General features: G+C 39.7%; 1 protein-coding gene across 3 annotated transcripts in view; it reads left to right on the top strand.

Annotated features, from left to right (window-relative positions):
* The window catches only part of SORBS2 (sorbin and SH3 domain containing 2), a 147026-nt gene that overhangs the window by 116643 nt on the left and 17245 nt on the right, over window positions 1-13138 (top strand). For all 3 annotated transcript variants that reach the window (XM_054989734.1, XM_054989733.1, XM_054989732.1), the window contains 5 exons: window positions 118-206; window positions 2835-2881; window positions 5307-5421; window positions 5501-5629; window positions 6827-7030. In XM_054989734.1, the coding sequence (XP_054845709.1) occupies window positions 118-206; window positions 2835-2881; window positions 5307-5421; window positions 5501-5629; window positions 6827-7030 (584 nt within the window). The remainder of the gene's footprint in view (window positions 1-117; window positions 207-2834; window positions 2882-5306; window positions 5422-5500; window positions 5630-6826; window positions 7031-13138) is intronic.

Below are 13138 nucleotides of genomic sequence, written 5' to 3'. Positions count from 1 at the left end.
GCCTCATGCTTATGGTCTTACATATACTTTAGAGGTAGCAGCCCTTCAAGCAAAGCCCAACAGAATTAATTAAACATAATTGATTAATTTCACAAAATGGCATTTTATTTTCAGTAGACCAGGGGTCTCCTGGGAACTATTCTTCAGCTTTCACTGATGTGGGTCGATGTACTCCAAAGGAAAGAAGAGGAACTCCAGAGAGAGAGGTAGTTAAATGAAAATATATATATATATATATATAATTCAGAAGCATTTAAAGCCACAACAACATTTTTTAAAAATAGTCTATGGAGACATTTTCAAGGCATTTATAGGATGGTCATTTGTCAACCCAGCTGTTACAAGCAGGTATTTTACTAGTAATAACAGGGCTAGAATTCAGATACCAGGCAAGGGAGAGGAATATGGAAAAGAGTCTGAGGCACCCAAGTGGCTCTGTATGATCTTCAAATGCAGTTTTCATCCAAAGACTGCTTTAGCACTATATTCATTTCAGTAATGCAATCCAAGAAAGGGATTTTCTGCACACATTTTTTTCTCTCAGTTCTGGCCCCATTCTGCTTCGATTTATCCCGATTTCTGCATGTTTTGTTTTGGTTTTGCCTTTAGTTCTCACTTCAGGTTTTTTTTGTTTCCCCCAGGTTTTTTCCAGTTCTTGTGAGAATGTTTTACCTGTCTTTTTCTGGAAGCCGATTTTGAATTGATATTTTCCTTATGCATAATGTTTGTTTCAGTTTTGTTTGTCCCACCCCTTCTAACCCACTTTTTGATGATTGGGTGTTCATCATTGTTGAACCACTCCTCCCCCTGCCTTCCTTTCCCCCCTTCCTTGTTTTTTTTTTTTTTGGTCCATATCAATATATCAACCTATGGTTGTACTAATAGATGCAGCAGTTCTCTAAATTCTCAGCTTTCATTTTTAAAAAAGTAAACACTTCCATTGCAGAGATATGCCTTTCCCCTTATATCTCTGCAAGGAAAAGGGCTAGAGGCTTACTTTTTTAGAAAAAATGAAAGCTGGGAATTCAGAAGATCAGCTGCATCTATGGTAGGTTGATACAGTGATATGAAAATTACAATTTAAAAAAATTGCAAGGGCCGTAGTGGCCCAGTGGGGGGAAGGATTGCCACTTCTGGCACCCCAAAAAGCAACCTGGTTTGAAAAACACATAACCCCTGCTGCTCCAACCTCCATCACAACAGAGATTGGTTTGCCCCACCAGCGTTGGCCTCTGCCTCCTAGCTCTTGGTCAGCCTGGGCAGGACTCTCTGGTTGGGATCGAGTGGAGGGAATTTAATTATGGGTGAGGGAGCTGCTTCTTTTTTAAGGCTTTCCGATGCAAGGACATTCTCATGTGTTCATATTTAATCTTTTTAAAAATGTAGCCCTTGTATCAATATAACAATATAAGCATGCATAAAAAATACAAGGGGAGTGTGTGCTGAAATGCACCAATGATGCAACCGATGGGCATAGTACCCTCACCTGAAAATCCTGATTATTTAAGGCATGTGCAGAACAAAACAAAAACCAGAACAAAACAAACACGTGGAAGAACCATACCCAAAATGATTCCAGTGCTTGGGGATTGACTACTAAGAAACTCGGGAATGAGTTGAGTGTGTGGGAAAGCCCAGAAATGAATTTGAGGGATTTTGAGCCCCACTTCCTGTTCATAATACTTGTCACCATACTAGTTGGGAAGCATATTCTTAGAATACTTCTTGAAATTGTGTCAAAAAATCACGTTTTCCTGGACAACATACACATTTATCTGATGCCTGGAGTGTTCTCCTCTGCTAGACAGATATATACAGATGAGAACACTGAGAAAATTAGTGAACATTGAGGCTGAAAGACTCTCAAATACTAGAGGTATATTCTGTTTGTAAGTTATTTCATCTGTATTGATCTGTGTATGTAAAAATTTGCCAACCGAGAATAACAGTTTTTGCAACTAATTAAGAGAGCTGTATTTCATGAATGGTTATGCCACAGCCTTTAGACTATCTTGTTTGTCTCCAGGATATTACAAATTACACTGTATTCCTAATTCAAAGGCCTATATTACCTGAATGTGATTCTCTCGTTCTTTTGTCAATGCTTAAAGTGACAAAAGCAGGGCTTTTTTTCAGGGGGAACGCAGGGGAACAGACTTCCGGAACCTCTTGAAAATGGTCACATGGCTGGTGGCCCCGCCCCCTGGTCTCCAGACAGAGGGGATTGCCCTTGGAGGGCAATCTAAACTCCCCTCTGTCTGGATTGCCCTTGGAGGGCAATCTAAACTCCCCTCTGTCTGGAGATCAGGGGGCGGAGCCACCAGCCATGTGACCATTTTCTCCGAGGGCAACCCACTGAGTTCCACCACCTCTTTTCCCAGAAAAAAAGCCCTGGACAAAAGTATCTATCTTACCACACAAGCCAGTACTAGTACTCAGCAGTTGTTCTGTAGTGTTTTGCCTATGGATTTGGGAAACAGACTTAAAGAATTCAGCCCTTACTGGATATTTTTCCAGAAAATTAATTAGTTCAAGACAAACTGCTTTAGTACAACAGCCTTTACAAAACGCCCTTGAGAACAATTTCCATGATATGAACTAATACATATAAGCCAAACTTTACTCTCCATGCAACAAAGATAAAAATTGTTGAATGATTATTTATGGTATTAATGCTAACAGTAAATTACATTGAAGGCTTTTTACTTAGTTATTTAAATAGAGAAAGCCAGTATTTTTTTTAAAATGGACCCCTTTATCTTTGACTTTTTTAATAAAAATATATTTTTTAAAAAAAATAGGTCTCTGAACTAAATTCTTTTTCTCCTTTTCAGAGACTGCCAGCTAGAGCAGTATATGATTTTAAGGCTCAAACCTCTAAGTAAGTATTGCTGACCATTCATTATGAAAAAATGCATTATTTATGCTAGAGAAATTTTTATAGGAAGAAAACTCCACATACATTACCTTTAACTGATACAAAGCTCTCTCTCTCAGATTTATTTGAACCATTGTTGTTGACTGTATACCATTTTATCGTTCTGGGTGTACAAATAGTAATGTAATTGGAAATCAATATCTGCAGTATTTAGTTATGTTGTATGTCCCACTCACTCCCACACTGAGGTAAATTTTGTTTGTTGAACAGAATACTTCACAAGTATGAGGCACAATAGACTTCTTAATGCTTAGTTTCAGATATTTACAGATCTTAGATGTGAGAGGTTGGTAGTTTCAGACTTAAGTTACTTAAAGCAAAGTTAGTTCCTCCAGAGAGTTCACTTCACTGCTTAGGTATTCCACACAGTACTCTTCGTTTTACTGCAGTTCCTTTTACTGCAGACCTAGGGTACTCCACAGAGTCAAACTACCTTTCCAGAATTATTTTTCCACTAAAGACTTATCCCTGATTCCTTGGCAGAAGGGGAGTCTCCTTTTACTACCCATTTCTTTTGCGAAACACATGCTCCCAGTTCTATCCTGTTTGAGTAAAATTAGTGCTGGCTTTCCCACTTTAGTTAATCAACTAAAAGCTTTTTATCAACCTTAAGCTGTCCCAGTAAAGGAAACTTTTCCCCTCCTTTTCCTTGCCCAGAGGCATCTCAGTCTGACCCTCCTGGTCAGATTCCAAACTTGGACTCTCTCTGACAATCTTGTCATTTCCAATTTGTTACTTTTTCACTGGCCTATCACAGAGAGGGTGGAGCAGCATGACAATCATCCTCCCTTCAGGTAGTTGTTTTAACCCTTTACCTTCCTCTCTCGATATAGCGCTTGGTAATCCTTGCATTGAATGCTTATTCTGTCACAGCAGTGCATAGACTCAGTCTCATCAAGCATTCAGTGACACATAAGAAATCTTAAAAAGTTCTGTTGGCCTTCGCACTAAGTTTTTTGCTGTTCACTCTTCAGAGAACAATTTCACAGTGAACTAAGAGTATTTTCATACATAACACCCTTCAGCCTTCCTTGAGCTATTTGTGTACCTGTGTTGAAAGCTGTCAATGTAGCATCCAAATGCAAGAAAAGCCATCATTTCAAAGTATATTCTAGACATTGTTGGATTGGGTGCAAAACATGAGTTTGACTTCACAGGGGCCTGCTTGTTGACAGAAGCGTTAAATTGACCAGAAGATTTTTCTCACGGGTGTTTTGGATCCAGTCCCACAATTTGAATCCAGTCTGTTACATTTACATTCCTGTTATAGACCTGAAACATTTAAAAAGTCACATGCAGCCAGTCCAGCAAAGGAGATTTATAAATCATCTGACTTTGAAACGCACATTGAAATATGAATACCATCTATTTACACCAGGGGTCCCCATCTTTCCTGGAGCTCATCAAGTATTTTTAGAACATGGGTGAGGCCAGGTGGGCTTTTGCCCATGAGAGCTTCAGAATAACCATAAAATGTCAGGAGTTGTGGTTATGCATAACTCTAATAGTAACTCTTCAACATTTCAGGCAAAAGCTCTTCTTAACAGGATGCCTTTTTAAATGACCATATTGTTTACAAATATTTTCTTGCATACACGCAGCTTACCTTCAGTCACACAGTGAAGATTCTTTTACTGTGGGGGTGTTGCCATGGAAGCAACTTTTTAAAAAATCTGCACAGCCAATCAGATCTCCATTGACCAGCTCTGCCTCCCATGACAACCATTTTTTGGTTGGCTCCACCTCCCGCAGCAGCCATTTTGTGGCTGTGCCCACAGCCCTGTGTCAGAAGGCCAAGGTTGTCCACAGCCTCAGAAGTGTTGGGGACCCCTGGTCTGCACTGTATTGCTTCCTACTAGATGAGCACTTAAATATGTGTTCCTATCTACAGTGCGATGCAAATAGTTACACGTAAATACCTTTTTATGTGCAACTGTAGATGAATCAGAAGAACATCTAATAACTTAATAAATAATGTAGATGTGCATATCAGGAAAAAGAAGAAACGCTGTAATGAACCTTTGAGGAGAGAAACAAGAATTAAAGAATAAATTGCCATATCAAATTAGAAGAGTATTTCAATGGTATCAGCAGTCTTATTTGTTGTTTTAATTTTGTTTTTCAATAACACAATATCAGCATCCAAAGAAGAAAGCTTCTTGTTGGCCAATTTGTTCGAAATATATTGCATTTCAATACCCTTGATGCAGGGTTTTCCTTTGCTCAAGAATTAGTTGTGTGTTGCAGCCATGTTGCTACAAAAGTGCAAAGGAAGATCTGCACCCATTACCAATATCAAGTAAAGATAGATTTATATTGACTGTCACAAAAATGATAACCTTCAGTTGACTTGGACTGCTTGTTTCAGGGAACTGTCCTTTAAGAAAGGAGATACTGTCTATATCCTCAGGAAAGTGGATCAAAACTGGTATGAGGGCGAGCACTATGGAAGAGTTGGGATTTTTCCTATTTCTTATGTTGAGGTACGTCCTTCAGATCCTTTCCCCTTCTGTATTTATTTGCACATACTAAGTTGACTTATTAAGGCTGTTCTTCTTTCAGAAACTCACTCCCCCCGAAAAAGCACAGCCAGCAAGGCCACCACCCCCTGCACACATTGGAGAGATTGGAGAAGCTGTTGCCAAATATAATTTCAATGCCGATACAAATGTGGAACTGTCACTGAGAAAGGTAATCGCTGGCAGTCTCCTTGTGTGTGTGTGTGTGTTTTTACTGGAAAGCAAAATTAACTGAAGTGATGAACACGAGTGCTGCAGCTCTCCACCTATTCTGCATGGCAGTACATTTCAGTTATAAACACTGAGGGCCTGACTACACGTTTCAAAGTCCTCAGGTTACCATTGGATCACCAAGAGGACTTGAACTCAGACATGTTGCAAGTCCCCGCTGGGAGCTCAGTTTACAGGTGTGTAGCGGCCTGATTTGCATATGGATCACGGCATGCAGGGAGAAGGTGAATACACCTTCCCACCCATGCTGTTTTCCTGACCTGAAATAGCTTGTTACCAGAAGATTTAGTCTATATTCAACCCATTATCATTGCTGTCATTGCTTTCTTACATCTGTCTAACACAGGAAACATCTTTGGTTATTCAACAAAACCAGCCACTTATTTTCAGGTATCGTCCACCCATTTATTGCCAGATGGCTGTGTGGATAAGAAATTAATAACAAAATAGGTGAAAGATGAGAAAAGAGGCTGGCCAAATTTTAAAGATCAGTAACATCATTTGAGGAGTGTATTTCATGCTTGATTGATTGATTGATTGAATAATCCACCATTCTCAAGGTGCAAGTCAATGTAATCAACAGCAAGAACATTCAGTGAACCAGGGGTTTTTTTCTGGGAAAAGAGGAAGTGGAACTCAGTGGGTTGCCCTAGGAGAAAATGGTCACATGGCTGGTGGCCCCGCCCCCTGATCTCCAGACAATCTCAACTCCCCTCTGTCTGGAGATCAGGGGGTGGGGCCACCAGCCATGTGACCATTTTCAAGAGGTTCTGGAACTCCATTCCACTGCATTCCAGCTGAAAAAAAGCCCTGCAGTGAACAAAAATACAATATGATCAACAGCTAGGACATTTAATGAACAAATATAATGGGGCATGGGTTGCAGATATCTGGTATTTTAATCTTTGAAACAACCAATGTGGGTCAATATTACTGCAGAGGAAGCTGAGAGTTAGCGGCTTGCCTAAATCCGCGAAGTGAGCTGGTGCTGAGATGCAGTTTGAACTCGAGGCTGACTCAGGGTCGTTCATTCTTAGCCACCACGCCATCTCTTATGTTCACAAGGGATGAAATTTGTGCTGAAATGCACAGAATTGGCTGTTGTCAACAGTGAAGGAATTTTGATAATGCCTTACAGGGAGACAAAGTAATTCTTCTCAGACGAGTTGATCAAAACTGGTACGAAGGCAAACTACCAGGAACCAACAGGCAAGGCATCTTTCCTGTGTCCTATGTAGAAACCGTGAAAAAGAACACAGCTAAAGGGGCTGATGAATATCCCGTTCCTCCAATACCCCAGAGCTATTCCAGTGACAGAATACACCATTTAGGTTCAGCTAAGGTAAGGAAGATTTTTTCCCCTACTTTTCACCAGGTTCAGAATTATTTGTTGTCTAAAAGTAAAATAAGAAATGATGCTACTATGTATTTGTTTATAACTAAGCTTGCAGTGCAAAGTCATGTTTTCATACTCATTTCTCTATGAAAATTGCTTCATATTTTTTTAAAAAATGATTCTTTTAATTGTGTCGTTGCATTTGATCCAAAATACTGGGAAACCAAAGAGGGCCCGATATAAACATCACTGTTGTTGCTGGGAACATTTGGTTCAGTCCAATTCTATACTGATAACATCTTGAAAAGGCCATGAGTTGGCTTCATTTCAGCCGTACAGATCCATGCTACACATATTTGAGGACCAAGCCCTTGATTTTTTAAAGGAAAGTTAAGCAGCTGAACTCTGGTTCAAATTAAGCCTTAAGTGCCATATTACTTAAACCTAGTTTAATTTTGTAATATGAATGTGTCTATGGCCATTTCCACACGGCTCCCTACTGCTCATAACAACCCAGAATATTGCGAAAAAAACGCGGAAGATCGTGTTTTCTCGCATGAGATTTGTGCGACGTCACGCAAATCTCGCGTGAGAAAACGCAATCTTCCGCGTTTTTTTCATGGTATTCCAGGTTGTTACGAGCAGCGGGGAGCCGTGTGGAAACGGCCTCAGTCTTACCTCTTTGGATAGGAAAGATAGCCCAGGCATTTCTCTGTTCACTAGGTAGTAAGTCTGGTTGATTTAAATGCACTTATTTCCAAAGAAGCACTCTTAGAATTACAACCTGAAACATCCTAGATTTATTTACAATGTGCACGTGCATGGAAACAGCTATAATTTTTCATCATAGTTTTATCTTAGGAAAGTTAAGAGTCCAAGCCCCTAAGAAGACTCAAAATGCAAAAGAAAACAGGTCACTAATGAACAAAAAACATCAATAGACAATAAAACACTAATATAATTGCTTCAGGTGCCCCAAAAGAAGAAACATGGTAAATGTTTCTTATTCAGTCTTCGCATGGTCTTTTAGTCAGCTCACATCTGCATTACAGAAGGGGTGGGCAAACTAGATACCTTTCATCCAAATATGTCACCAGCACCAGTCTCCTACCAGGGGAATATTGGCTCAACAATGGTGGTGAATCACATGCAGCATTGGTGCCATCTTTGTATAAACTCAATGCAGATACTGCGCTGGTGACATCATAGTGCCATCTTCTTTGGAGATGATTATATAAAGAATGGGCCAGTACAATGTGTGCATCATCACTATGAGAGATTTTTTCCACTGGTAGGAAACTCACATAGTTTATCAAAAATGAGTTTGTGCTCTATCATTGGACCACAGTCAACATACTACTTGCCACTGCATTCTGATACATCACAGTGAGTGCGTCCGCATTGTTTGTTTTTAACTCATCATGCTTTTATCATGAGACCATATATCATGTTTCCTTAGTTCTTTACTTTCTCAAACTTCCATCATCTTCTAAGCAAATGGCGTTCATCTAGATGGGTATGTGTTTGCGGCAATAACACTTATGCACAGGAAGCGACAACATATTATTAAGTAGTTTATTCAATGACATTTTTAAATGTGGTTTCATTAGGATGAATTTGCTTGTGCATAATTGCAGTTATTGATCAATAAATGAATGTTTCCTGCATAAAATGTCTGACAATAAAAGAAGGAATAAACTCTTTTCCCCCCAAAATTCCTTCAGTATGTTGTGCCTTTATGCAAACGTTATATGTTGCAAGTGTATTATCACTTCAGCATTATCCATAATATTTTCATATTGATCTATAAAATGATACTAACAGAAAATGCTTTAATAGTTGGTAGCTTCGAATTATGTAAAAGCAATTCCTGTTTTACACCTACTCCATGCCAAACACGTATGTCGAATGACAGCTGAGGTCTACATGTTCAATTTCTGTATAACTTTGGAGCACGGACCATTCCATTAAATAAGTGCAGGTATCCCATGTACATGTCATGAGACCCCTTTCCCTCTTTCTGTCCTCCACAATAATTCTGCCAGGAGAGTACACAACCATTATCTGCTTTAGGAGGCCCCACGAGTAATTCCCATATACAGATACAGCCTGCTCAGCCCTTGCCAGGACTGTGCAAATAAGCTGATTGTGTTCTGAGCAGGAGTAACATGCGCATGCAACTTGATGAAAAGCAGGCCAGCTGGATATACAAACAGGAGGCAACCAGACTTTCCATTACTGGTAATGGCTGGTATGCTGGTGCCAGGCCAAAGCTGAGAATTCTTTTTTGCTAAACTGGAACCAAGCATTCACTCCTCTTCCCTGTACTATCAGTGGATGAATTTTTTACCAAGAAGTTTGAAGTCATACTGATGCATAACTAGCCCTCTAACAACCTTGTAAAGCACATACTGAATTTGGGGTATATTTCTATTCTAAGCCAAATTCCGATGTATCTTGGGGTAGAAAAAGTTCCCAAAAATTGTGCTTCCCAGTACTAAACTATACAGAGCTTGAAAGTACACTTTGACACGAAGCAGAATGTTTCTTTTGCATAGATTCAACCTCCCCTTTTGCATATTGAATAAGTCATACTAGTATGGTTCCTTTACAAAGATGTGGATATAAATCTATGGTTCAAATTTAAGATATTAAACGATAAACTTTTAAGAAATTTTAAAGGAAAACGTTTTAAAATGTCTAAAATTAATATTTCTAATATTTTGGTACTGTGGGTTTTTTGACCAACAAATATATCTCTCCGGGGCTTTCTTTCTGGGAAAAGAGGTGGTGGAACTCAGTGGGTTGCCCTCAGAGAAAATGGTCACATGGCTGTGGCCCCGCCCCCTCATCTCCAGACAGAGGGGAGTTGAAATTGCCTTCCGTGCTGCTCGGCGGCGCGGAGGGCAATCTAAACTCCCCTCTGTCTGGAGATCAGGGGGCGGGACCACCAGCCATGTGACCATTTTCAAGAGGTTCCGGAACTCCATTCCACCGCGTTCCTGCTGAAAAAAAAGCCCTGTATCTCTCTGAGGTGATGTAAATATTCTCCAGGTTGCCAGTTCTCAAGTTGTCATGAAGGGCCATACCTAGACCAGAGCACTTAAAATGGTTCCCTGGATCAGAGTTTTCTTAATTAACTTCTGGGATTATTTTTTACCCCAACATATTAGATGGGTTTAGGATGGAAAAGCTACTCCAATGGCAAAGTTAATAGATTTCTGTTTTTTTTAAAAAAACCAACAACTCTGAGTCCTTTTTTGTTTCCAAAGAAGGGACTGTAAGTATTAACTGGTTGTACTTCAGGGACATTCTTTACTGCTGTACAGGTGACAGTGTTCTAAGATGAAAACATTATAGAGCAACTTTCTCGCCATTCTGCCAGAAAAAGTATAACCAGGGTAGGGAAATATACCCCCACAGTATTTATTTCCAGGGCTACAGAAATATTCAACTTAACAGTTGATTTCAGTTATTCTACTACTCAGATTTCTTTTCAAATGAAGGTTTAATGTTGAGAATTAATAACAACATAAACTACATTTTCAGTATTTACTGAAGCAGTGGATATCCACCGATGCGATATACGTTTGAATTCCACCTCTGCCATTCTTAAACAAGGACATTTATTTTACCAGAAGGAAACTTCAATCAATATTTCATATTGCAATATTATTCAGACAATAATGATACTCAAAATAAATGGCTGTGTGGTATAGCTCTCTGTTTACACTTATTGTCTTACCGTTTACACTAAGAAGGATTTGAATGCTGTATTCTTTTAAATAACGTGTAATTATTATTTGTCGAAATGCTGTGAATTTTGATTTAAAAGGTGGATTGCTTAGCTGCAGAGGCCTTAATAGAAGTATGCAACTGTATGTAAGATGTTTCTGTAAGGTTACTGTGTCAAAAGACAGGAACGGTTTAAAATTTGCACAACATGAGATTGCCCAGTTGGGTTAATTTTCATTAATATTTAAAGGTAGCCCTGGCTTGGGAAGTTCTGGTAATCACATCTGGGCTATTAGTCATAGGCTTACTAAGGGACAGTAAAGAACATAACTCTCATGGATCAAATTCACCTCATGAACTCAGTCTTGCTGTTCAACATTTAAGCCTGATACAGTTTCACTTTTCAGATATGCTTCTTTCTGCTCTTCTGATTCATGTGCTAATGATTTCAGAAATTTATGCTCAATGAAATAGTATCCTAGGGATAGATGACATTGAACTTTATTTTAGCTTTCATACATTAGCCCAATGTCTTCCCCCCCCCATTATATTAATTTCTATGCTTTCCCTTATTTCTCAAGTTGGATTCCAAAGCATCACCCCCTCCTCTCAGGTACCAGCCCTCTCCTTGTCCAGAATCTAATAAAGGAAATCTTCAGGCTATCACCAGTGAATGGCTGTCACTGACTCTTGGCTTTTCACCTTCAAGTACTCCTTCCCCTTCTCCTCCACCTTTTCCACACAGCTTTCGTTCCGATTTAGAGGATCTCAGCTCTCTAGCATTAACAGGTTCTCAGAATGTACCAAGGCTTACAGATAGTATCACTCCTGAAGTAAAACATGGCCATTTCGTCCCAATTTCCTCACCAAAGGCCTCCCACTCTTTGCCTGAATCTCCTACTTCACCTTTGCCATTGTCTTCATCCGTCTGTAAATCGCCTCCTCCAGCCACTCGGTTCCGTGAGAGAACACATAAGCTTGTAACTAACGGCCTAAACCTGAGTGAAAGCAAATGTAGCATTTTCAGAGATATGAGAGGAATCTCCACTGTCAAGGAAAGGGAAAGCTTCACAGATACAACTTCAGAAGTGCATGAAGTGGCAGGCAAAGAAGACCTCTTACTCGGAATGCTGACAGAGACGGACGAACAGGAAGAGGAAATCTGTGAAGAGCTGCTGTCAATAATCCAGGGGGGGCAGTCAAAATGTAAAGATTCGGGTTTCTACAGACGTGCCCCTGATGTAACAGAACAACTGGCAAGGCTTCATATAGAAGAAGAGCCAAGCCATGATAATTTAGAGTCACCAGTAACAATTCAGAAACAGTCTCTGATAACTTATGAAGGGGACAGTTCATCAGACACTAAAAAAGAGGTATTTAAACTTCCTCAGAATAATTCCTAAATTTACATAATTAATTCAAGTCTAATATTTCCCTTTTATGTGTTCCTGCATGTGTCTACCTCTGACTTACAGTTTTCAGGAATAGCAAAAGCACACTAACACAAAAAAACTTCCCTTATTTCAAGTCACTTGTTAGGAAAGAAAATGTGTTTTCAAGTTGTTAGAAGCAGAGAAAGCTCATAGTTTATTGTCGTCTGTCTCTGGATTATGGATATCCAGTTATGGAGTTTGCATTTTCCACAAATGCCAGTTGGTGCCAATTGTATTATACAGCAGAATAGCACAAACTTCCAACCTGGTAGTCTGAAACCAGCAACCTGGAGACTTAACTGTGACCTACTAGGTGCTTTGCTCCCTCAGGCAAGCAACAAAAACAGGATGTTTAGTAAGCCCTGATGGCTTGTGTCAGACCTGGTGGACTACAGATTTTTTCTAGCCAATTGTAAATCATGGCTGGCTGTGAAGTGATCAGTTTGTGTGACAAAATTTATTTCAGGGCCTTGACTGTTGTCTGCAAAACAGTGTGCTGCGCCTTCTGAGCACTCAGTCCGCAGGCACTGGTTATCATTGGTTTAGGTATTTTACAGTGCAATCCTAAACAAAGTTTCTGCAACCCAAGCCCATTGAAATCAATCAATCAGTCAATCAATCAATCAGTCAATCAATCAATCAATCAATCAATCAATCAGTGGGCTTAGACTGAAGTAACTTTGTTTAGGATTTCACTGTTAGACAAGGATGGCAGTCCAACCAATTAAACATTTTCTTCCAGCTTGCATAGGTTTGCTTGTGTGTAATGAGGCCTTTTTTCTATTTCTTCTGAACAGTTAGAGCCAAGCTACAAGTGACATTTTTCACGTGAAGGACACTTGATCGTTTTCACAAGTCTTTCTGGGAACTGAAGTCCCTCTCCTCTGCCCCTTTTCCTTCTGTTCCTTCCCCTCTCTGTTAGAATCGCTGCCTGAAGAGCCAGAGA

The sequence above is a fragment of the Eublepharis macularius genome, chromosome 10 (assembly GCF_028583425.1).
Source record: "Eublepharis macularius isolate TG4126 chromosome 10, MPM_Emac_v1.0, whole genome shotgun sequence".
NCBI lineage: Eukaryota > Metazoa > Chordata > Lepidosauria > Squamata > Eublepharidae > Eublepharis > Eublepharis macularius.
The sequence above is the reverse complement of the archived record's forward strand: the minus strand, read 5'-3'. Positions and strand labels throughout refer to the sequence as shown.